Source organism: Nylanderia fulva, unplaced genomic scaffold, assembly GCF_048542155.1.
Source record: "Nylanderia fulva isolate GAGA-0341 unplaced genomic scaffold, ASM4854215v1 Scaffold9, whole genome shotgun sequence".
In the NCBI taxonomy this organism is placed as follows: Eukaryota; Metazoa; Arthropoda; class Insecta; order Hymenoptera; family Formicidae; genus Nylanderia; species Nylanderia fulva.
The window spans coordinates 1003483-1028603 of NW_028191026.1; the positions used below are offsets into that span (position 1 = coordinate 1003483).

Sequence of the window (25121 nt, forward strand, 5' to 3'; positions counted from 1 at the left end):
AGTGTTTTTGTCTACTTTAAAAAGAGTATAAAATACATACAAGCGATCGCCCAACTTCGAAATGCCAGTGAAATAAAATTTCGAACATTAAAAGATTTTGACGATATCTTGGAAGGATTATTGAATCTGACTCGTGTCGAAGCTGTCAGCGATTGTGTCAATTGTGGAGAGTCTACCTGGTGATTGGGTAGAGTTGCAGCAGCAGCAGCATCGTGTAAATGCAGCGGCGACGGCCAACACCTTTATGAATTACACGTCCGTGGACAGGTCCAGGATGGTTTCCCACATCATTCCTGTGTCTGGGGTGAGTAAATAAAATCCGATCATTTTTTTTATCTAATAAAGCACAAAACGTCTGTTATAAGATAGTTGAGTTTGACGAGTTTAACATTAAGGCTCAAAAGAAATTTTAAAAGGAATCATTCATGGTTTCTTGATTTTATTATTGACATTTTTACTATAAGACTATATTTTATTTTATTATTGTCATTTTTACCATAAGACTTTTTCATGGCTACTGCTTGTAAAAAGTATCAAAGAAAGCACACACAATACTTAAAATAAAAAATGTGAAATATGAAACACATATTTAAAAAAAATAATTGAATAAAAATCGATGAATGTTCTTGAATTTGAAAGGATAAATAGTATTAGTCAAAATATTGTAGAATGAGTGGAATACTAATATCTTTATGGTTTCATTTGAATGAACAATTATATGATTAATGTACAGTTTACGGACTATTATTCTATCTACATTTGTAAGTTGTTTCGGCAATCTTCCTTCTAGTTATTTGTTTTTTCATATATGGTTTTTCCTTGTTTCGCGGAACACGTACGACGCGAGAGAACGATCATCGACTTCAGCGTCATATTCGCTTATCTTTCAACAGGGGAACGAAAGGAAAAAGAGTCAAGAAGGTCGTGATCTCGAAAATTTCACAACGACTCGCGAGTCACGTCTTCGTTAAGATTTCTTCTACGACAATTTTGCAATTTTATCGAGAGTTTATTTTATCGAATTTTTTTAGATAGACATTCTCTTATTTTATTTTACCTAAATTAACAAACATCTCAGTCAGTCTTTGCAGATGGAATAACGAAGAGAATAAAATGGAGAACGTATAATTTAAAATCTCTCCCTCTCTCTCTCTCTCTGAAATATAGTTTTCGAGCTACTAAACAAATTTAAGCGAGAAGAAAAGTATATATTATTCCGTTGTCATTGACAGATTTCAACATCGACGTGACATTATCGTGTTGTTATTCGTTTCCATCATTGAATGGATTAAAAGTGGGTTATTGTGTGATCATTCCATCTATCAGTTTGCTAACACAGCTTTGCGAACATGAGCTAAAAATCGATGACAACTCTGATTACTCACTCGTTGGTTCGTTTGTTCGATCATTCGAGTCTTTAAGGATTTCGATAGAGATTAAACACGAAAGGACGAATGTCAAATCTTTCATGTACAACGTAACATATTTGCTAAAAATGAACGAGATTTCGTCGTTTGCTATCTAATAATGCTATCACGAATCTGGCTAGCATATAATTATTATGTACAAAACAAGATCTCTATATAGTTTTTAGATGAACGAATTCATTCTTTTTTGGGAATTTTTATTTCATTATTTAATTAAAAAAGAATTGACTCTTTACAAGCATTAGCATATGAATATATTCTGTTGTAGTAAAAATGGCGATAATAAAATTAAGAAACTATATGAATAATTCCTCAAAATTTTTAAATAAATTTTATATCTATATTTTATATTGATTTAATTTTATATTTGAAGTATATATCTTACGACTGGATGAAAATAGAAATTATGTAATGAGAATAAAATTTTATGTGTGATTATTATACACATTAGCATCTTCTTAATAGATTTTTTTAAATTAAAAATATCAAGACTCATTAATAAAATTATTGTGTTTTCTTTTTAAAACGATTAAAGATAAATATGTCGTATATTTCCTGAGTTTTTTAATTTCGACAAAAGTAATGTACGAAAAATAATGACGATAGCGACTTTTTATCGTCATTCAGATAATTTAAATGTGCTGTCCATCGTGTCGTTGATCCGTGTCTGTCATGTTGATCTCTCATGATTCTTCATATTTTTTTTAGCATTTTTTCAAGTATATAAGAAATAAGATTGTGACTGCAAATCTTGACCGGAAATAAGTTTTTGAAATTATTTTTAATGTGATAAGAAACGCTGCAAAAAACTGGCGATAGAATAATTTGCGCCAAACTTTTAATATATAATGCATTATTTTGAAGAAAATCTGATTTGAAAATTAAGAATATCCTATTATATGTTATCTCTTCTAAACTATCTTCGATATAGACAAGTAGCAACTCTTTTAAAAAGCTATTATTCGTATCTGAAAGTTACAACCAAGATATGATTTATAAACAATATGAATATATGTCTATTTATTTGTATAAAAAATGATAGAAATAAATGTGAATAAGATAATCTTTATGTCATAATCGCTATAAATATCTTTAATTAGCCACTTTTTGACGGTTCTCGAGGATCAATTCTGTGTTTTGCGAGTCGACGATTCGCGAAGCTAATACCTAGGAGCCTCGTAAAACCAGATCGCAAATTAACGATCTAGCGAGACCGTAAGTTTCGTTCTGGCATAATACGATGTCACAACACCGAGTCGGTGTTTGTAAGCTTCCGGTGACGGCACTTCAAACATCGCAAGCACCAAGCCAAAAGTCTTTTGGCCTACCCGCCTCTCTCTTTCTCCTTCTCTTCTCTTCGTTGAGAGAACTTCTTTGCTCTCGCCGTTCGTCGGTGATTTCTCGGTTCGTTTACCTCCGTCGCTCGGACTCTATTACAACTATGTTGTGTAGATGAATATTTCAGAGTGACGTGAATTTACCTCGTCGATGCGCCATCCTTTACCGAAGATTTACCGCGTTTTCCCTTTTTCGAATCTCGGAGTAATTTTTATCCGTTTATTGAATGATACAAATTCGAATGTAATTACATTTTTTCGATATTATTTTTAATTAAATATACAGTTTTTTTAAAATAATTTTCCTTGAGAGAATTCCAAAATTGAATACAAACAGTCGGCACACATATAATTGATTAAAATAATTATCTTCAATTATATTTTTTTTGCTCGTTTATTAAGGCGAAGTTTTTCGTATAAGAAAACTGGAATTGAACGGAAGATTTCATGAATTTGATCTTTTCAGGAGCTGCAGCAAGGGAATGGAAATCTGGGCAGCACAGGACTCACTGGCATGCAGGATTCTCCACATTCTTTGAAGATCAAACAGGAACCGTTTCAGTTATCGCCGCCGTCGCCTCTGCCACCTCTTCATCAAGGTAGGTGCCCTCTTCATCATCATTTCTGTCGTGCGTTTTGCGGACGAAAATTTAAACTACCTCCGAACACATTATGAGATAAGTCTGGAGTCTAGGAAAAAGAAAATGCTAGATTAATTTTTATTTATCGAGGATTTCTCTCGCACAATTAAAAGCAACAGGGAGAAAATGTTTGATCAATTTGAATCTTTTTATATATATAAACCCTATTTAACTTTAATCGAATGAAGACAGAGTAAAGAATCGAAGTAGCAATTTTTTCCCCGAACGAATCGTCCTCAAACACACACACACGGCGGTGTTTTGAAAGAAGAAAAAGCGGGTTGTTGCTAAAGGCTGCGTTCTAATAATACAAAACTGTAGTCTCGGGAACGTCGTCGCGAGGGAGGGCCACCGAGGTTTCTCCGCGAGAAAACGACGACGAGACCGACGGCTTTCCTCGGAGAGAGAAAGAAAAGGAGAAGGAATGATATACTGCGAGAGGCCTGCGTGTGCAAGAAGAAAAGAGAGAGAAAGAGAGAATAATCCTCAATGTTTCCGCGCGGCATTTAGTCACACGTTTTATCTCTCTCGTCTCTCTATGGCGATTATAAAGTCTTCTCCGCACATTGGCCGGGGACGAAATCGTCGTCGCGTTCTTCTAATTCCGCGGGAAACATCGTCGAGAGATATTTCAGTCATTTATCTCGCGGTGACGAAATGCAACATTATCCATTTAACGTTTCGACGATTTATAATCAATCTGTTTACTTATGGATATTTTATGTAATTAACGCGTAGGTGTATTTGCTTCTCGATATATTTAATAAATATTTTATTTGAGGTGTACTCGAATAGAGCGAAGATATAAACTACTGTGCATATTACTGCATTGGATAATGGAATTGTTCATTTTTTTTATTCGACGAAAGATGAAACTATAAATAATTAAAGCCATATCTTATTCGCGATAAAATAATTTCTTTCTTAATTATATATCTACGGTGACCATATTTTCTGAGAGAATTAAGGATAAACCTGAAAATTTTAGAGCTTTGTGGAGATCGACATGCAAAAAAATCCTGTTTTATCAGAAGTCTACACAGAGTTTGCTCTTAGAATTTACCCTGAAAATCATGATAATCATGGTACATTATGATTGGAAGAATTTTATTAGAGTATCTCTCTGATTAATATTTATATGACAATAAAAATATTAATATCCACAATAAGATATAAAATAGTTGAATTAACTTTATTATGTATATAATTTATATAATAAAATTTATTATGTACATATTAATATTTTTTCATATGGTGGTAAATATTAATAATCACAGAAAAACTCTAATATATTTTTATATAGTTTGAAACTAATTCGAAACATGTTGAAATAAATCCTTGGACATCAAAACTAAAGGATAAAATTGACTTTTGGAAAAGTGAATAAATTTAAAGCAACAGTTATGAAGAATGGTCACCGCACGTATATATTTCTTTGAATAAAGTTTGACATATCGAGATTTCTCGCGCGTCGAAGAATTCCGTATTATCGCTGTCAAATGATCCGAGCACGTGGTTCTGCGCCTCTCTTTCTTTCTTGACTTTTCGCCACCGAGAGACGACGGTGGTCGACTATATCGCTGGTAATAGGGTATAAGTATAACGCGATTGCCCGAGGCTCGTCTTTCCGTAGGCGATCATCGTCACGAACGGTCGGCGAGGAACATCTACGAGGAGAGGATAAGGGAGAAAGAGAGAAGGAGCGCGATAAGCGCGCAGCTCCTTCGTCGTCGGGATCGTCTTACCGGACTTTATTATTCGCTAATCGCTGAATGTCCGGATAGATAGATAGGCCGAGATACGACCTCGCCGACACGACTCCCGATTAATCGCACGTCGGCCTCTTACAGGGCTGAAATCTTAGAGGGATATCGATGTCCTCCGGTGTGTTATACGCAGATACAAATATATATGTGTGAGTGCGTATGCGTTGTCTAATCGTTAATAGTTTCTTGGTTAGCCTGCATTCTCTCTCGAAGATAAGTCTCTATTAGAGACGTGCAACAGTTGCGAGATACATACTTATTCGATGAATCAAAGGATAAAGGAACTTTCGCGTAAATTCTCTCGCGTTATAAATTCGTAATATTCGATAATCAATGTTGATGTAAACTGTCATATTTATTATTGTTGGTATTAAATTTAATATATTTCTCGTATAGAGAATCGAGAGAGAAAGAGAGGGAAACGTATATTATATTTAGTATCGAATTTAGTATTACAAATTTAATATTAAATAATAAAATACATTACATTTGATATTTTAAATAGTAAATATTGAATAGAATATTAAAAATGCGGTAAAAATAGTTATATGATAAAAAACAAACATCAATATGAATATTTTCATAAGATTCAAGAAATAATTAACAAATGCACTTGTAATGCTTGCACTTTGAGTTTATAGAATAAAACGGGGGATAAACTTTGTTTTTACCAAGTTAAAGAAGAAAAAGATTCGTATTTAATCTGTCGCGAATTATCTTTCTCTTACCTCTTTTATTTACATGTTTTTATTTTATATCTCTGTCAATCCAATCTCTCTCTCTCTCTCTCTCTCTCTCACTCTCTCGATTATGTCATTTAACGACCCGATGATTACGCGACGTTTAAAAACATTGCCCCGAAGATTGTTACACGAGAACATTGATTATGAGACAAGAGAGAAGACACTGTCGCGAAGGGGAAAAAAGAATCTCCGAAGACGGTCGGGAACGAGATGCTGAGACAGGAGACAAAAAATAACGAGCGTTTCTCGTGTTCTCGGGTGGATATCGGGGTGTTTAGAGCACTCGTCCGTAAGTTATGATGGCTAATCTGGGAAGGCTGCGCGTGCTTTTCGGAGCGAAGCCGATGTATCAACGACGACAGCTTCTTCGTGGATTCCACTCATGGAGGTCGCGACTTTGGAGAGCTCGCATTTAGACCGGGGGAATATTAATCGATATATTCATCCTTCTTCTCGTCCCTTTAATCGGTATCGCGAATTCGCGACCGAACTCTTCCGTTAATAATTTTTCACCTCTTCATATTCAATGCAAAGCAACCACGTGTTTTTGACACTTGCGATTTCGTTGACAGAAGGTTAAACTTATCATCTTATTACAGAGAGATTTTCTCTTAGAATTTACTCCGAAAATCATGGTATTGAAAGAATTTTATAAGAGTTTCTCTGATTAAAAATATCCACCACAATAAAAAATATTAATATGTACATAGTAAAATTAATGTTAATTAATATATTTTACCACAATAAAAAATTAATACCCACAATAAGACATAAAATATGATTAATTTTATTATGTACATATTAATATTTTTTATTGTGGTAAGTATTTTTAATTAGAGAATCTCTTATGAAATTTCTCCAATACTATATTATTGTCCACGATTATGATTCCCTTTCAGGGAAAATTCAAGGAGAAAATTCTTCCTGTGTAGAGACAAGTTTCTCCTCGAAAGAAAAGCATTTGATTTTGTGTGTACGAAGTGCAGAATATTATTCATAATTTTTTGAGGATATTTTTTGCTGGATCGGATTCGAAATGGACTCTCGATCGAATGATTTATGTCGATTGGTACAAAGTTGCAGTGATGTGATCTACATTGTTGCGAACATCTATTCGCCGTTTAACCACGATTATATACGCAATGCAAGTTTATCGAGGCAATAAAGGCCGTACGATAAAGTCATACGAAATAGCTGACACGTCTAATTATAGGGTAGCCGCGATTATCGCTCTTAAACGCTGATCTAATTATTATTATTGCGTTGCTCCGCGGTCTGATTATATTACAGTCTATTGTATGATTGTGGAAATCTTATTTAATATATCTGAGTGATATAATGAGTGAAATAACTTGGATGATTCTTGAACGACAGAATAATATCTATATATATTTTCCAATACTATTATTATAATTAATAATACTAATTTATCTCGGATACACTCATCTAACGTACACGAATGTGGAATAATTATTTATATATTTCAATATATCTGACTTTTACGTTTGTCTTCCAGAGGTCACGAATTTTTTAAATCTATCATTCGTATCGCAAAACCGCGAGATAAGTTTTTCTCGATTTAACCAACTGCTATTACACTTGATCGCAATTTTCTTGCTTTATCATATTAATGTAAAATGACTCTTTCGGACTTTTGATCAGATGTGATAGATTTTTTTTTTTTAAAGAAAGTACGAATCGATGACCCTGTTTATTTACTTGGAAATCAGGTCAGGGATATAATCATCGCGTATATTTAAGTATCGAAATATTATGCGTAGTAAACAAGGGCAGTTTGGCAGGCGATCGCTAATTTTGCGATAAGGACTATCGCGAGTGTTATCGCAAGCAAAGAGCGACGTTATACATCATACGTTCTATAGAAACTGACAGAAGCTACCATAGCTTCGCGATAAGCTACGGTAAAGCCAGAGCTAATTGGGATAATTAATTATCCCTGCAAGAGCGAATTTAAGAATACCGATTTCGCGAATTATGCAATCGGGTGCATGGATAATCGAATAAAGTCGGCGCAAACGAGATTTGATAATGGAAACTCATACACATAATGTGCCAAATCCTCCCTTCGTGAAAAGATATAGTATCGCGTTTATAATTCTCTTGTTAAATAATCAGATCGCTCGACTTCTGCGCTCATTTATGTTTTTGCGTTCTCGTTTACGACATCGAGAGGAAGGGAGAAAGCTTCTCTCTCTTTCTGTTAATCAATGCGAATGGCGGGTATGTATACGCACAACGCCTGTGCAAAACAGCACTCGAGCTGCATATTTACTATAACAAAACACGATAGCGCGGAGAGATAAATCTCGTCATCTTTTTCGCGAGAAAAAAATCGAGTCGCTGAAGGAGGGATATCACGTTTCTCCTCTTGTTCTCCCGAGTCGAAATTCTCTCTTCGTTTCCCTTATCTCGCGGAAATTAATTAACGGACGTTACATATATATTACGTGAATGTTACGTTGCGGAATAGGCTCGGCCGTGATCGATAAACTCGTAATAAGAGATTTACGTAAGCAAAATCATGTAGCAAACTTCGGATCTCGAAGAGTCGTCGGTGACGTCGAGTCCTCTTGATGCAACGCGGATATATGGAAAAATTGAAGTAATATTCTCTCTTCTCTCGAAAACGAGAACTATACGGAGGGAATTTTCTTTTAGAATTTATCCCCTGACAATCATGGGACAATATGATATTGGAAGAATTTTATGAGTTTCTCTGATCAATATTTACCACGGTAAAAAATATTAATATGTACATTTTATATATTAATATTTTATTTAATATTTTTTATTGTGGCAAATATTAATTAGACAAATTCTCATAAAATTCTTATCATAATTGTCCCATGATTTTCAGGATAAATTCTAAGAGAAAATTCTCTCTGTGTACGATTGCACGTCTTTTTTTGGATGAATAATTACTGTATTGTCAAGTTGCGGTGAACGCGATAATAAGATCGAAAACAGTCTGATGACAATTTTATTAAATATACATTGTCATTAGAAAATTCACAAAATAATAAAATAATATAACAATTATATGAATATATACAATAATAATTAAATGAATATAATAATTATTTTATTGACAAAAAAAAGAAACTGATGGGTAATATTACTTTTTTTTTTACAAAAAATTATGTAACAATAAAAGTTGAATCTTATGGACCAGGAAGTGAAAGATGCCTCGAGTGTCCAATGATGAATATCATGTATAAATGCGGCAGAGACCGATCGAATCGTAGAAAACTAATATGAGCTTGCGTTAGCATATACTATATATATATAATCATATACGCTTCTCTCCTTACGTCACGACGACGACGCCGACGATGCTGAGGTCGAGATACCGAACGACGATTGGCTCATGCGGAAGATATCGCGAGATAAGTCGCAGTCGCGACTGAGATGACCCTCTGGCCCCCTGGCTTCGTATGAGTCTATATCTTTTATCCTCGTACGAGGCCCCCACACTCGATACTCTTTCACTCTAGGTTTTCTTGCCGATTAATACGATTTCGCGGATTTTTGTGCAACGAAACCGATTTTTCTCGAATAATCATATGTGCGCGGAAAATGGCAGAGGGAGAAAACGGGACGCGAGTGAGTAATCATTATTCTTCTCGGGTATGATGTTTTAAAAGGCGCGTACAGAAGGAGAAGGAGGATGAAAAGAGACGACGAGGTAGTCGCCGACGACGACGGAGTATCGAATTTCTATCGCGAGCCGAGAGTCGCCGCGAGGCTTTCGAGGCTCGTTTGACCTCACCCTCGTCACGCGTCTCGTGTATCTTTCTTCTCTCTCTTTGTCCTTTTACCCCCTTTTTCTCTCATCGATCATTTGGACGAATTATGAAATTAGCCTACACCGAAAAAAACAATTATTAAATTAAGAAATGTTGATTTTAATACTGCCTTATAAGTAAATCGTTGATTTGAAACAAATAGTTTTTCACAGAAAATATCAATATTTTCAAATCAATGATTTTTATTTATAAGGCAGTACTGAAACAAATATTCGAGTTCAATAAATTTGATTTTATTGTAGAAAAATTAAATTAACTTGTCTTTTTGAGACCCAACTTTTTTTTATATTTTCATAAATGTATGTATATACATGCTTTTATTAATTCTGCCAATATAAAAATTTATTGAACAAATTAAATATAATAATTTTAACATGAATTATATAAAAATTAAATATATAGGTATTATAATAACAATTTTAAAATTATATACACAAGTGATGTTTTTTTTTTTTCATAGATTTTATTATAAAGTAAAAAGATCGAATGTGCGGACACACGTATATGCATATCATGTTAATGAGCGTATTATGTTTTCAGCACATTTCCTACTCTAATTGTAGGTCGATACGCGGTCACGTGTACGCTCTTCTCTTTCGAGCCCTCGCCACTTGATCCCATCGAATTAGCAAAATCCCATTATGCATATGATATCCCAGATGCACGCGTGCGGATATCGCCTAATTGAGGCCGGTTGGCAAGCTTAATTGCAGGCGAATCGAATATATGGAGAAATTGTGTACGCGTGTGCGATAAAAGCAGAAACACATTCATTTTATTATATTATCTATCATTCGTTTTATCATATTATTATATAACGAACAAAAATTTCAGGTTTCTAATTAAGAGTTTAACAAGGCTCTGTAATATAAATATAAATTTAAAGTGTAAGACAGGCAATAAGAGCCAAATCGCGGATGACAGTGCGTTATCCCAACGAAACTAAATTTTTTCGTTAGAATTAAATACCTGTGCACAAGGCCGTGACCAAGTAAAATTTGGTGCCTTATGCACAGGTATTTAATTCTAACGAAAAAATTTAGTTTCGTTGGGATAACGCACTATCATCCGCGATTTGCCTGTCTTACACTTTAAATTCAGGTTTCTAAACTGGGAAGAAGTTTGTTCGAAAGAACCTTCGAAAATCATTTGCCGAAACAGGGAAAGAAATGACACTTACGGAATTGATGAATCGGCAGGCAATTTACAAAATATTTATACTTGACGGCGATAGCGTTTCGAAAGAATGATCCGTTATCAGTAGCGAGAAATGTGCTCTCGCGCGTATGTTACGCATATATATTGTATATACACACATGCGGAAACGTAACGCGTGCTCTATGTAATACACGCCGGGAGCTATGTATATACATATATGACAGATAGAGCACAGTAAAAGGGGAGGAAGGGGAGGAGAGGGAGCTAAGGTGCATGAGCAAGCAGCCAAGATCGCGATAACGTCACAAAACGTTCGCCAACACACCTGACTGCAACTGGAGATTCGCTACGCGACACCCGTTGCCACACATCTGCTCCTGAATAATCCTGATCCTGAAGACGAAATCATATGCAGAATTTACCCTGAAAATCGTAGTAATCATATAGGACGATGTTGGAAGAATTTTATTTCTCTGTGATCAACATTTACACTATAAAAATATTAATATCCACAGTAACATATAAAATATGTTCGAATTTCACGAAAAATATATAATGATTATTATATAAATAAATAGTAAAATATATATAGTAATTTTTATCGTGGCAAATATTAATCAGAGAAAGTCTTATAAAATTCTTCCAATATCGTATTGTCTCGTGACAAAACTATATTTTATATAAATTTTAATCTAACGGATACGCAGTAAAATAATTCCCAACTGTCAGAATAGAATGAAACGGTATAAAATATATTTTTTTTAATATATGCATAATATAGACACACATCTTTTTTTATATAATATAAAATCTTTCAAAATTTGTAGATCATATTTTAAATCGACGCTATTCATTATACATTTGGCGAATTCTCTGAAAGATTTTGGATATAAATATTATACAACATGAAATAATAAAGATTTTGATTTGAAAAGGTGCGAGTCAAAAGCAGAAATCGCAATTAATGTTTTGCAATTCAAAATGGAATGCAGCGGTCAGCGGCTCGAGGAGGCCACGTGATGTAATAAACATTACGCAAATTTGGCCTTCGGAGTCATAATTATTTGGGATACGAAAATGCAATTGCTGCCTTTCCTCGATATCCTTCGCCGATGTTCCGCCGACTTTGCAATTTTACGCAACGCGGAATGAGTTCACGGTTCTTGGAAGAATATACATCTGCGGTTGCAAAGAGATTTGTGTGACGAGAAGGAAAGATTTCTCACTTTAATTCAATCTTATCAAGAGGAAAATGTATCAATTTCTTTATCGTAGAATTTGCGAGTAAGCAGATAACCAATTAATCGTTTTGACTTTTTTATGAGTTATTATCTGAATAATTTTCTGAATTATTACCTAATAATTCGGAATCTCTGTGTTTGATTTATAAATAAGTTCCGTTTTAGTAAACAAATTGAATTTGTATTTAAAATAGTTAATAATTGTAATTTAAAATTAATTACGATAAATTTTTGGTAATTTGTTAATTTCTTTCTCGTAGAATTTCAGAAATTTTGATACAAAAAAGTAAAAGGTGAAATAGTAATTGTACATAGAGGGAATTTTCTCTTTGGGAAAATTTTATGAATTTTACGAATTTCTCTGATTAATATTTACCACAATATAAAAATATTAATATCTACTACACTAACTAAGATATAAAATATGTTCGATTAATTTTACTATGTACATATTAATATTTTTTATGATATTGTTCCACGTGATTACCATAATTTTCAGGATAAAAATTCAAAGCGAAAGTTCTCTTCGTGTATATAATAAACACATGCAATTTTTTTGTGATTCGTTATTACTGCATTTTTATGCATCTGCGATTGTTTCAATTTAAAAACTCACGATTCCTCATAAGTGATTCAGTAATTATTTAGAGGAACTTATATGAATCAGCCTAATATTAGCAAGTAGGAAATATGACAAGGAGATTTTCAGTGGGAAGGAGGGAGTTATCCGTTTCCGAAGACGAGATGGCTGTATCTCGTTGCCCCGTTGTCGTTGTTCTGTCACGGTGTTCTGTCACCGCGCCGGTTCACCGTGCAACGCGCGTGACGTCACGACGTATTGTATTTCGCTTATCGGCGCCGGATACCGATTCCTCGTTCAACCCAGCAGCAGCATTTCAGGAATGCGAATGCCACGGTTTTCTGCGACGACGAAGACGACGACCTTCGCCCTCCGAGGGGCTAATCGATATACCGTCTACGCGTTACGTCGTTTCCGTTTCTTTTCGCGTCACCGAGATACATCACGTGAGGTCTCTCCGCTCTCTTCAACTTCCGCTTGAAATCTACACCGTTTTAATTCCGTATATCTGCGTCTCTCTTTTCGCATCATTGACATTTCTTTACATAGCTATTTGTTGAGGTGAATATTCCTTTATCTCAGAAATTTCGCACACTTGGTGAAACACACAGAGCGAATTTTCTCCTAGAATTTACTCCGAAAATCATGGGAATCGTGCTATTGGATTAATATTAATATTTTTACCATAATACAAAATTTGAATATCTATCACAAGATCATAAGATATAAAATATGTTTGATTAATATTATTATGTACATATTAATATTTTCTATTATATCAATTAGAGAAACTCTTATAAAATTCTTTTAATATCCCATTGTCCCACAATTACCATGATTTTTAGGATAAATTCTGAGAGAAAATTCTTTCCATGCACACACAAAATGGTATTAAAAGCATATACTAGATATATAGAAAGACACGAGAAAGGAAAAAAAAATTATAATTCCCAAGATTATTCAATTTTGCGGAAAGGTTTGAATTTTTTCTCAACATGTGTATATCTTCTTATATTTTTCCAGAGCCATTTAAAAAATACATATAAGATTAATGAAGATGTCAATCATTCGATCTTGTTATCAGTAATATCGAATTTCTCGTGCTAAAGTCGCGCGCACTTTTCCGAGGTCAATCGAGAACGACTGGTTATTATCCCCGGAGATTGCGTATTTCTCTTCTCGTGATTAGGGCTCTCTCGGATGATACATGTGATACAGTTTGTCGCGGCCATCGCGGAACATTGCGGATCGATGTTATGACAATAAACGAGCACGGTAGCGTATTCTTGTTTTCAAAACACCGCCTCTCTTCGTGTACACGAGGATGATCCTGGCCTCTCGCTACTGCAGGAAATCGTACACCTCGCTGGAAGCCAGCTACGATAGCTATATATATGAGAGAGATTTGCGTCGTTACATTAAAATCCATTTTTCTCTCTTTCTCGAGTCGCTTTTTCGAGCAATTTTATGGCGATATATAGAGATGAATATTTTGCGTATTTTTTGCGATGGAAAAAAAATCATATTTCCGGAAATACGAACAAAACTGAATCGACATGGCCCGGAGATGTATAAATTTGCAAAATATTATTTCACGTTTTAATATTATCAGATATGGTAAAAGATCTGACACTATATATTCATTAGTGAAATCTCATGAGAAAATTATTTATCCATTTATTTTGAAACAATATGAAAAGATGTTTTTGTGATACTTGAGAGAAATTACATCATTTTGTACTAATTTTATTAATGTAACATTCTCTCCTTTTTTTTATTAAATATAATGTATCATTTTTATTTAATTTTCAAGAAACTTAATATACGAATAAAATATTATTCGAAGGAATATCTTGTCGAATCTATTATATGAACAACTTGAATATTAATTTTATCACTCGTATATTTTTTGTTTAATGCAAGAATAATTAAGTCTATAATTTGCTTTATACACAGAGCAGATTTTTCGTAGAATTTATCTTGAAAATTATGGTAATTGTGGGACACTATGGCATTGGAAGAATTTTATGAAATTTTTCTGATTAATATTTACGACAATAAAAAATATTAATATGTATGTAATAATGTATATATAATAAAATTAACCGAGCATATTTTATATCTCTTTTTGATAGATATTAATATTTTTTATTGTGGTAAATATTAATCAGAGAAACTCTTATAAAATTCTTCCAATACCATATATTATCCAACGATTACTATGGTTTTTCAGGGTAAGTTCTAAGAGAAAATTATCTTGTTCTTCCGCTTCGATTTCGTAGACCAAATAATTTTCTGCTGAATTCGCGATTGGTCAAAAAAATCACTCGCACTTTATTTTAGTGCAAGAATAATTAAGTCTATAATTTACTCTACACGTAGATATCAAAATACAATGCATATGCAATTATCTTGTCCTTGCGCTTTCGATTTAATGGACCAAATAATTTTCTGCTGAATTCGCGATTGGTCAAAAAAATCACTCGCACTTTATTTTAGTGCAAGAATAATTAAGTCTATAATTTACTCTACACGTAGATATCAAAATACAATGCATATACAATTATCTTGTTCCTTGCGCTTCGATTTCGTGGACCGAATAACTTTCTGCTGAATTCGCGATTGGTAAAAAGAAAAAATAAAAAAAAATTGCGTCATTCGAGAAGAGCGAAGCTCGTGCATGACGTTCGTGAGATCATCGTGCGATCGATGCGTGAGCACGGCACGTCACAATGTATCCCTTGTTTCTACAACACGTCTCTTCGCCAGGACGAGGTCTGCTGGCGCGACACCGGGAAATTTTACACCCGGTGTCAGCCAGTCTGTCTGTGTGTTGCCTGGACGTCTTGTTTGGCGAATCCATCTCTAGCCCGGAGCACGTGTCCGCGTTTTCGCGATCCGTAACCGGCAACAGTATCGTCGAACCTATGCCGACGATGTTGTAGACACGTAATATATCCCGTGTAACGGATCGAAATACATGTCGTTTGATTTTCGCACCGATCGTTATATCACCGAGAACTTGAGTGCGAGCATCTTTATTAAGCACAGATTTGCATTGCAGATCTTCTGTCTTTTATATCCGCGTATCATTCATTCTAATCGCGTACGTTTGTCAAATAATAGTATATTGTGTATCAAGTGCGGAAAGTTGACAATTGGTCACGAGTGAACAATTGTCAATCCGCAATTGATACACACGATATTTTGTATTACAAGTGCAGGCAAAGTGTAAGATGCTTGAAGAAAACGGTACTTCACCCTCAAGAATCTTTTGTATTACACGGCAGCACAAAGTGCCACTTTGCCTGCACGTGTAATACAAAAGATTCTTGAGGGTGAAGTACCGTTTTCTTCAAGCATCTTACACTTAATTAGAATTTACTAAAAAAATATATAAATTAAGCATTATTTATTTTTTGCTCTCCTTTTGAGTAAATACTGGAAGTTATTTGCACATTTAATATAAAAAATAAAAAAAATAATTATGCACCTTCCTGGAAAAAATCCTGCATGCAGACGCTCATGATTGTTTCATGATTCATAAACGTCTCGTAAGAAATAATTCGAAGAGTAATTCGTATGTCACAGGTTTCAGCGTAACTGCGAAATGTGTTTCAAGATATATGATCTTTATCCCCAGCTTCTCCCCCTTACGATAGTCATTTTACGCTTTGAGAATTTCTTCCACGCGTTTTACACGCGTGCGGAGCAATTTGTGCGGCCGTTAACGTACGCGGTTAACGACTCGTAGTGTGATGTTAATTACATGATGATATAAAACTGCAGATTCGCTTTTCAACGCGTGGCTCCACGTCTAATCTAATCTTCGTATATTTATTGTATATTCATAATCAAAACTTATTGTTACATGGAAAGAATTTTCTCTCAGAATTTACCCTGAAAATCATGGTAATCGTGCGAGATTAATATGATATTGGAAGAATTTAAGATATAAAAATAAGAAATAAAATGTTCGATTAATTTTATCATAGTAAAATTTACTTATTAATATTTTTGTTACGTCAGAGAAACTGTGTTATAAAATTCTTCCAACACCATATTGTCCTACCGTGATTTTCAAGTTAAATTCTAAAAGAAAATTCTCTCTGTATATTTATTTATTTATTGTATCCTTTTTAACATATGCATATATATATAGTTGCATAAAATATTTACATATTTATAAAACATCAAAATTTACGATTTAAATCGATGATCCCTATTTTTGAAAAATAGCTTAACTTATTTTTTAATTCATTGTATATTATTATTTAATAATATTATAATAACGCGTAAGTAATAGAAAAATGTATCGCGAGGATCTTTCGGCGGATTTGGGGATAAATTTCTTTCGATTTAATCGCGGAGCTGACTTTCGCCCTTTTCCGTCTCTTCCACGTTTTGCCTCGTCCCGAGTTCGTTCGCTTTTATTCGGTTCCGCGCGTGCTTTTTTTTCTTTCTCTTTCCCTATTTCGCCCGCGGCGCGCACGTAAGTTATTGGTGTCCAGTTACATCCAGTTCCAGTTACACGTGCCGCGGGGCACCGATGCACTCGATGCCGGGTCCCTCGTTCTCCCCCTCTCCACCCCCTTTCATCCCCCTCGTCTCGTACTTCCGAGTACGCGAGTGCAACTCGCTCTTTCTCTCTCGTTCTCTCCGGCGTTTTGCGATTTTATCGCATCGCAAAAAAACAGATTATCGTATTGTTTTAATGGAAGTTGCGTTTGCAAAGCTTCGCGCATGGTGAAGGAAAATTCAATATTGCTCTCTACGACGTATTATCAAGTTTTTACATAACATGGCTAAATTACTAGTTTTAAATTGTATTTTATATATGTATAGAATTTTAAAAAATGTTTATCCTTCGCGAGAGTGCATCTTAATGCAGATGATGCATCGATGAAATATAATTGACATCGTCGAGTAATAAATTTTAAAATTAGTGGATTTATGAAATTACTATCTTTTAATGATTTGACATAAAGTTGACAAAAATTCTTTCTAAGTCAATCAAACATCTAAATTGTACCTCTTCAAAGACCATAGGCTAAATTACTAGTTTTATATTTCTATAGAATAAAAAAAAATTTTATCCTTCACGAAAGTGCATCTTAATACAGATGATGCATTGATGAAATATAAAATAAATTAAAAAATGAATAGATCTATGAAATATTACTATATCTTTGAATGATTTTCATAAAGTTGACAAAAATTCTTTTTAAATTAATCAAACATCTAAATTTGTATCTGCAAAAGACCATATTTTAGATTTTAGATTATCAGTGCTCTTTTTGCCCCTGTTTCTTTTTCTTTCTCTTGCTCGCTCGTGGTTTATCGTTTCGTATTTCGTATATCGACTCTCGGCATTAAACATAAAACCTATGTAGGCCTCGAGTGTCCCGAGGTACAAGTTCCTCTTAAATGGGTCAATTGTTTTGCCCGGGCGAGATTTCTGAGAATTACGATACGCATTCACGTGCGCGCGAATCAGCCGATCGATGAAAGGAATGAAAGAAAGGAAGACAACGAGCAGTCCATTGTCCAGGTTCTCGGAGTAATCGTCACGTCCGATCGTCGTCTCGGAATTCGCGATCATGCGTCTCGCTTTGCTGTCATTTCGTTGCCGCAGCTCTATCCTACAAAAATACTTCTTCCATTATTACGCAATATTTAATTAAACATCATATAACGCCAGAAAAAAAAAATTGCAAAAACTCGTCTGTACTTATTTACGTCAATTTGTTTCATCGTTGAAAAAACTAGCAAAAATGACTCGAGTCAGGTATTAAAAATGTCGAATTTTTGATTTCAGTGAGCAGTTTCGAGCTGCAGAGCTGCATCGGCGGCACCTCAAAGGACCTGGACGCCAGCGCGATGATCGGCATGCGTCTGACGTCACACAACGTCTCCCCACTGAGTCACCATCACCACCACAACCATCATGCTCGTCAGACTCTGCACAGCCCCAACGCCGTAATCTCTATGCACCCGGCGACAACCGGCAGCTCCAGTTCGACGCATCATCACCTGGATGACAAGGGCTCGTCGCCCATAGGTACCCTTCACAGCACCACCAATAGCAATCCTTCCACGCCGTCAGCGTCAGCACCCTCCACGCCCACCGCGGCCACCGTGGCCACCGCGGACAGTGGCGCGACCGTCACCGCGTCCGGGGTGAGCAACCCTAACGGCGGCTCCTCCACCACCAACGTCGCCGCCAACAGCAAACCGCCCTTCAGCTACGTTGCTCTGATCGCCATGGCGATTCAGCACAGCCCGCAAAAGAGGGCGACTCTCAGCGAGATCTACGGTTACATCACCGCCAAATTTCCCTATTTCGAAAAGAACAAGAAGGGATGGCAGAACTCCATCAGGCACAATCTCTCGTTGAACGAGTGCTTCGTCAAGGTGCCCCGGGAGGGCGGCGGCGAGAGAAAGGGCAATTTTTGGACTCTCGGTAAATTGATAATTCGCCCGCGATATCTTTTAGTTTAGATTTCATTATGTGATTTTATTTTTGTAAGAAATAGAATTATTTAACGAATTTTTAATTGCCAATTCATAATTTTCGCGGATTCAGACTCCAGATGTTGCATTTATTTTTATTCTATGTAAAATTAAAGACGAGTTTATTCACAATCAATAATATTTCATATAAATGAAATATAATCTCTTTATTTTAATTTACGAGATGCGCACACGTAAATGATTATAAATATGTTTGTGGCATCAAAATTGGTTGTATCTATTTCATAGATATTTATTATCTAAATGTGCTTTCTCGCGTTAATCGTGTAGATCCACAATACGAGGATATGTTCGAGAACGGCAATTACCGAAGGCGAAGACGAATGAAGCGTCCCTATAGAAATGCACCGTATCACCACAAACAACTATTCGGCGATCCATTCTCGACAACTCATGTACATTTGGGAGCTAGGAACATTTTTGGCCACTCACCCCCTTCATACGCCCCTCCTCCTTACACGCGATACGACACGAGGTATATTCAAATATCATATGCGAATTTATGATAACATATTTGCGTTAATATATATCACACATTTTTCAAAAGTTTGCAAAAAATTATGCTAAAGTTTTTGGAAAGAACGAAGAGAGTCAAGACATTTTTATCTCTTAATTTATTGACAATATTTATATGTTTTTCTTTTATTAAAGTCCATGGAGTCTTCAACAATCGCAGCTCTCATACAACCATTGTCAATCGGTGAGTCTTATAAAAAAACTGTATAGAGATAACAAATTATAATATATATTTAATTTGATATCGAATAAAATGTAACCCAATTCTTTTGGGGAAGAATATTTATCTGATAAATTTGGCTCGACACATATAAGTTTTTTCAATTACAGCTACAATCGCAATTGCAGCCGATGCAGCCAATGCAAATCCCGGCCATGAATGGCTACAGTCAACTGGGTACCTCGCTAAGTGAGTCATTATTCTCGCATTTTGTGCCCTCTTTTGTCGAGCGGGGTAACGCCGAACGACCAGACAAAGTGTTTCAAGGCAATTACCTGGATGTTCCAGGTGGAACGGCCGGATCGCCCGGTTCCATGGGTAGCGGCTCCTTCGGCAACAGTTTCGCCGCGTGCAGCAGGAGGCACGACACCGCGATGACCACGGACACGATGGCCGGGAGATGCTATTGGCCCGAGAGTAACTGATTTTAATAAAAATTACTATTAAATTTTATTCTGATATTTATATTCTACATATCATTTATCATAACACAAGTCTACATATTAAATGATTCCACTATATTCTATATATTGTCAATTCCTCAGACTTTAGACGGTTTGAGTTTTTGAATGGAAATTACGTATTTTGTAAAATAATTTGAGACTGATTTTAAATATCATAATTTACATGTCTTTCCCGGAGATTCTTTTGTTCAAATCCCGACTGGAGAATTTGCAATGAGAGAAGTCTCTGGGGGACGGTTTCGGAGTATCTTGTATACATGGTTCACTGACTTTCAGTGGTAAACGTGAAGGAGGAACCTGGAACTAACAACGTGTTGACCAGCGGAGCCGGAGGTGTCTCGTCCGGCATAATGAGCTCCGCCGTGCCATCGAGTGTTTCCACGACGGGATTCGCACCCATGGAGTTCCAAACGCGTTCCAAATGCTTTATGTGAACTCTCGACGAACCGTTGATGAAATTGCAGTAAGGTGTGTTTCGAGCTGAAGAACAAAGGATGACGATTTTGCGCGATTTGCTATTTCGGGGATTTACTCGCGAATTCTCGTCGGACGGGGTGAGTGATACACTTGAATATTAAAATTTCGTTAACGCGAATAATATTCCGATCAGATTAAATTTAACAAATATTATCGAATAATATCCGATAATTATTTAATAATATTATTGAATAGTTATTTAATAATATTATTCACGAGGAATCCAACCCGCGCGAGGAAATAGGGATATACATACGTTTGTAAAACTCGTGTAAAATCGTTGTTGTGTTAATTCGATGTTATAAACGAACTCGTCGTGTGTTGCCTCGCGTCTTTTACTGCGTAAGTGTGTTAATACGTATTGTGCGCGAATATAATCGCGCTTATCGTATGAAATGATACGATGCGGTATCCTGTAACGACTGAATCCTTTCGCAGAGAATGATACAACCATCGCGATTGTATCTGTTATCTGTTCTGAGAGTCGGAGATGTGTCGCGTGACAACAAAAGGATTGCGAAAAGATCTCTCATAACTTTGTCTCGTTTTTTGATGGTAACACTTGAAAATATCTCTATCTTTGTACATCGTGTTTTACGATTGCTTCGCAGTATTTAATATCTATGGAGAAACATTGAACAAGTGGCTAATGAAAGTTTCCGCATAACGAGAATCATTGCGAGATATCATTTCGATCGCGACGGAATGGAAAAACGTGATATGTACGAATTTATCTCGGAAGGATTTTTTTCCGAATTAATGTGAAATTATTAATGATTAAATTTTAATTGTATTTTACTTTATTATATCATTTTATTCTGCTTTATTTTATTTTGGATTATTTTATCTTATTTTATTTTATTTTGTATTATTTTATCTCTCATTTTAGTTTATTTTTTATTGTTTTTCTGCTGTTATTTTAATGTTTTTTTTCTTTTCTCTTATTATTAAGCTCTCTTATATATTCTGTTAAATAAATAAATGATTAATTAAATTATTGATAATGTAAAATTATTGATAGAGTAATTGTCCATTAAATTTTAGTACATTTTTATTCGATTTTTCGAACTTTATGTTTTGAGACATGATCGAGAATGATATCTCTTCTATTGCGACATGAATATTTGCGGTAGCTTAATACAAATCTATTATAAAAGAGCGATACAAAGTGTAGAGAAAACCATCTTATTGTAGAAAGTTCCCTCTTATATATACAGTGTCTGTGAAGTTAGCACGACATTCTACGAATTTCATAAAAATACTAAGAGTTCTATTAGTGCTGGACGTAATTATTAAAAAATTGATTATAAATTGTTAGTTAACGAATATCGATGTGAAATTTCATATGTAAGCTGAAATTGAGAACTATCGGGAACTCTTGCCAAAATTGATATTATTTCAAGTGTTTTAGTATTTTAGAGGGGAGAGTGTCGTGCTAGATTTGCGAAGTGAGCACATTTTTTCAATTTTGATTTTTTAATATAAGGAATGCGGAACTCTTTAATTTTTATCAGGAATTGTAGAACTATGAAAAGTGTTACTAGAACTCTTAGTATTTTTTTTTGAAATTCGTAGAACATCGTGTTAACTTCACAGACACATATATACATAGAATTTAATAAATAAAGCTATATATGTTTAATCGTACAAATATGTTTTATGTCAACTATAGAGATCAGAATTAAAATCCGTGACAATCGCAATGTAAATATATGATTAGTATATATGTTAATAACTCTAAAAAAACATGTTGCGAAGTAATTAATCTTATATGTATAGATCAACTAAAGTTAATTTCTATTATATGTAACGTTTCTCCTCTCAATTATTATTATACACCGAAATTCATATGTGCATTGCATAAGAATATTGTGTGGCAGCTGCATACATTTCGACAAAAATTAACGTGTAAAAAAAAGTGTAACAGTCATTATATAAGAGATAATGAGAATAAATCTTAATTATTTATCATCGACAAAAGAACACAATTTTCTTTAAAAAATCGATTTGTTTGCGAGTTATTTCAGAAATTATTTCAGAAATAATATTTAAACGGGATATTTTTTGTAAATCAGATATTTACTTTTGATTATGAAAAATTGCGTTTATATAAGATTATAAGGACTTGTAAAATTTAATATTATGCGAAACATGTCTATACAATATTGTACGAAATATTATATATTATTGAAAAAGGAACTGGTCGGTTGAGAATAGCTTCTACGCGGCATAGTCACTGTACCTTAGAATACAATTTCTCTCGCCACAGGATGTCGAAGAGAAAAGTATATATCGAAGAGAGAGAGGAAGAGGAGAAGGAAGAGGGAGGAAACTCTGGACTCCAATGGCCGGCGAATGTTTGTGAGCGCGATGTTTTGCAAACAAGCCGTGCACCGTGGGCTTTAATATTCTCCGTAAAATCTGGAACAGTACGAGCGACCGCTGCCGGGCTCCGGATCGGCGCGTCAACACCGCGCGTGCATCGAGAAGCGGGAATAGCACGTGCATTTTATTTTCTGACCTGGGAAATATACCGCCGCGAAAAGGAGCACGTCGATGACATCGTTAGAGCTTTTCTCCCTCTCTCTTAGAGGCGGCAAATAAATTTTCGGCCAGTTGCCGGATATATAATTGCGAGGAACGTGTGAAATAGTGCAGCGCAGTGCAACCAGCTTGCTTCTTCAATATAAACATATAAGTAACTAAAAGGAAAATCACGAAAGTGTTGCGTGATGCAACTAGTCGGACGTCCGCAAAAACAAGCCGTTACTGCGTATATAATATTTGTACTTTTCCAATTAAATAAGTATTAAAAATTATATATATGTATACGTAGAATTATTATTTTTTTTATTTGGAAAAGTACAAAGAAAATATATTTTTACTTCTATCTCCCGATAAAACGTGTACACTCTCGTTAACTTATCTCTCAGATCCATTTTCTCAATTAATTATTATAAAGCACGTAATATTCAGTTACGCCTGTCTCGAATACTAAATCAGTAATTTGATGTATTATATAGAATATTAAAATAATGCCGTGTGTACTATTTGATTGTGCGGTTACTTGATAAATTAAATAAACAAATAAGAATGATGTTTCTTTAATTGAGACGCACAAGGGAATTGTAATCTGAGAGATATCACTTTATGCTTCCTCAAACTCTCGTTTAGATTCCTCGAATTTTCTTCGGCTCTTAGAAACGTACGCTTTACATGATACAGTTTGACACATTCAACGTAAACATCGGATCTGATTTATTCAAACAGACAAGATAACGGATTCGACTTAATCATCGGTATAGAATGAGCCACATGTGTATTACAGAGCGCAATTAAAAACGGATAATAAAAAAAATTAATAATTAATTATAAGTACACTTTATTTTGAAGTGTCTTAAAAATAGCTCAACCAAATTTAATTTGTAATAAAATAATTTAATTTGTAATCTCTTTTATATATAAAATTCGCGGAGTTGAAGTAAAATGTATATTTTCAGCGAACTTTGTATCGCAGGTTCTGCATGAAGTGCATATATTTTCTTCATTCGGTGGCCGTAAGATAAGGGATTTAGGAACGAATTTGAGACACGCTGAATCTCCGGGACGATGCCGTACAGAAAGCACGCACCGCGTTGAATGACGTGCAACAGCTGTACGCAACTTTGAGTCGCGATCGTTCCTTCTGTTCGTAAGATGAATATATACGAGCGACTAGAATGATCACTAGAACAATTAACATATTAGTGAATATATATCTTTGCACTTTGAGTACTGTTAATTAAATATTTAATAGATAAGATGCTTCGCATATAGAACTTATTTTACATTTATAGAATTCGGTGTTTCTTCACATCTCAAGACTATTTATAAAAAAATATTCTTTAAATGTAGATATCTCTTAATTACTATGTTTAATAAAGTCAAATCTCTGCAATTGTTATTTTTTATTTTATCATTGTCGTAATTTCGGGCTGTGATTTTTTTTTTTTTAATTCGCGCGATCTGACGGGACGAATTTGAGAAAAAAAAACGCTACAGATCGCAAGACTTCGCGTGCCAGAAACGCGGAGAACGCGCGGGATTCACACGCACGTGCACATCGTGCGTGGCGACGCGTGTAAATGGAGGGCGGCGGTGACATATAGCGGCCGTACCGACCATTTAGGCGACTATTAGCAGCTTCACGG

The 25121-nt window shown here is 34.9% G+C and overlaps 1 protein-coding gene across 4 annotated transcripts; it reads left to right on the forward strand.

Moving 5' to 3' along the window:
* Positions 1 to 244: 244 nt before the first annotated feature.
* On the forward strand, positions 245 to 24868 carry LOC114946649 (uncharacterized). Of its 4 annotated transcripts, none has more exons than XR_003822673.2 (8): positions 245 to 304; positions 3231 to 3363; positions 18539 to 19183; positions 19525 to 19729; positions 19906 to 19954; positions 20101 to 20407; positions 20731 to 21008; positions 23201 to 24868. XR_003822673.2 is itself a non-coding variant. In XM_029323264.2 (8 exons), exons 1-8 carry the CDS (start codon positions 245 to 247, stop codon positions 20886 to 20888), a joined length of 1488 nt encoding a protein of 495 aa, XP_029179097.1. In that variant the 3' UTR covers positions 20889 to 24868. The 4 variants fall into 4 exon arrangements, 3 of the variants coding, with proteins under 3 accessions (XP_029179097.1, XP_029179098.1, XP_029179093.1); XM_029323264.2 differs by having other exon boundaries at positions 20101 to 20179; positions 20249 to 20407; positions 20731 to 24868; XM_029323265.2 differs by having other exon boundaries at positions 20101 to 20179; positions 20258 to 20407; positions 20731 to 24868.
* The last annotated feature ends 253 nt before the right edge of the window (positions 24869 to 25121 follow it).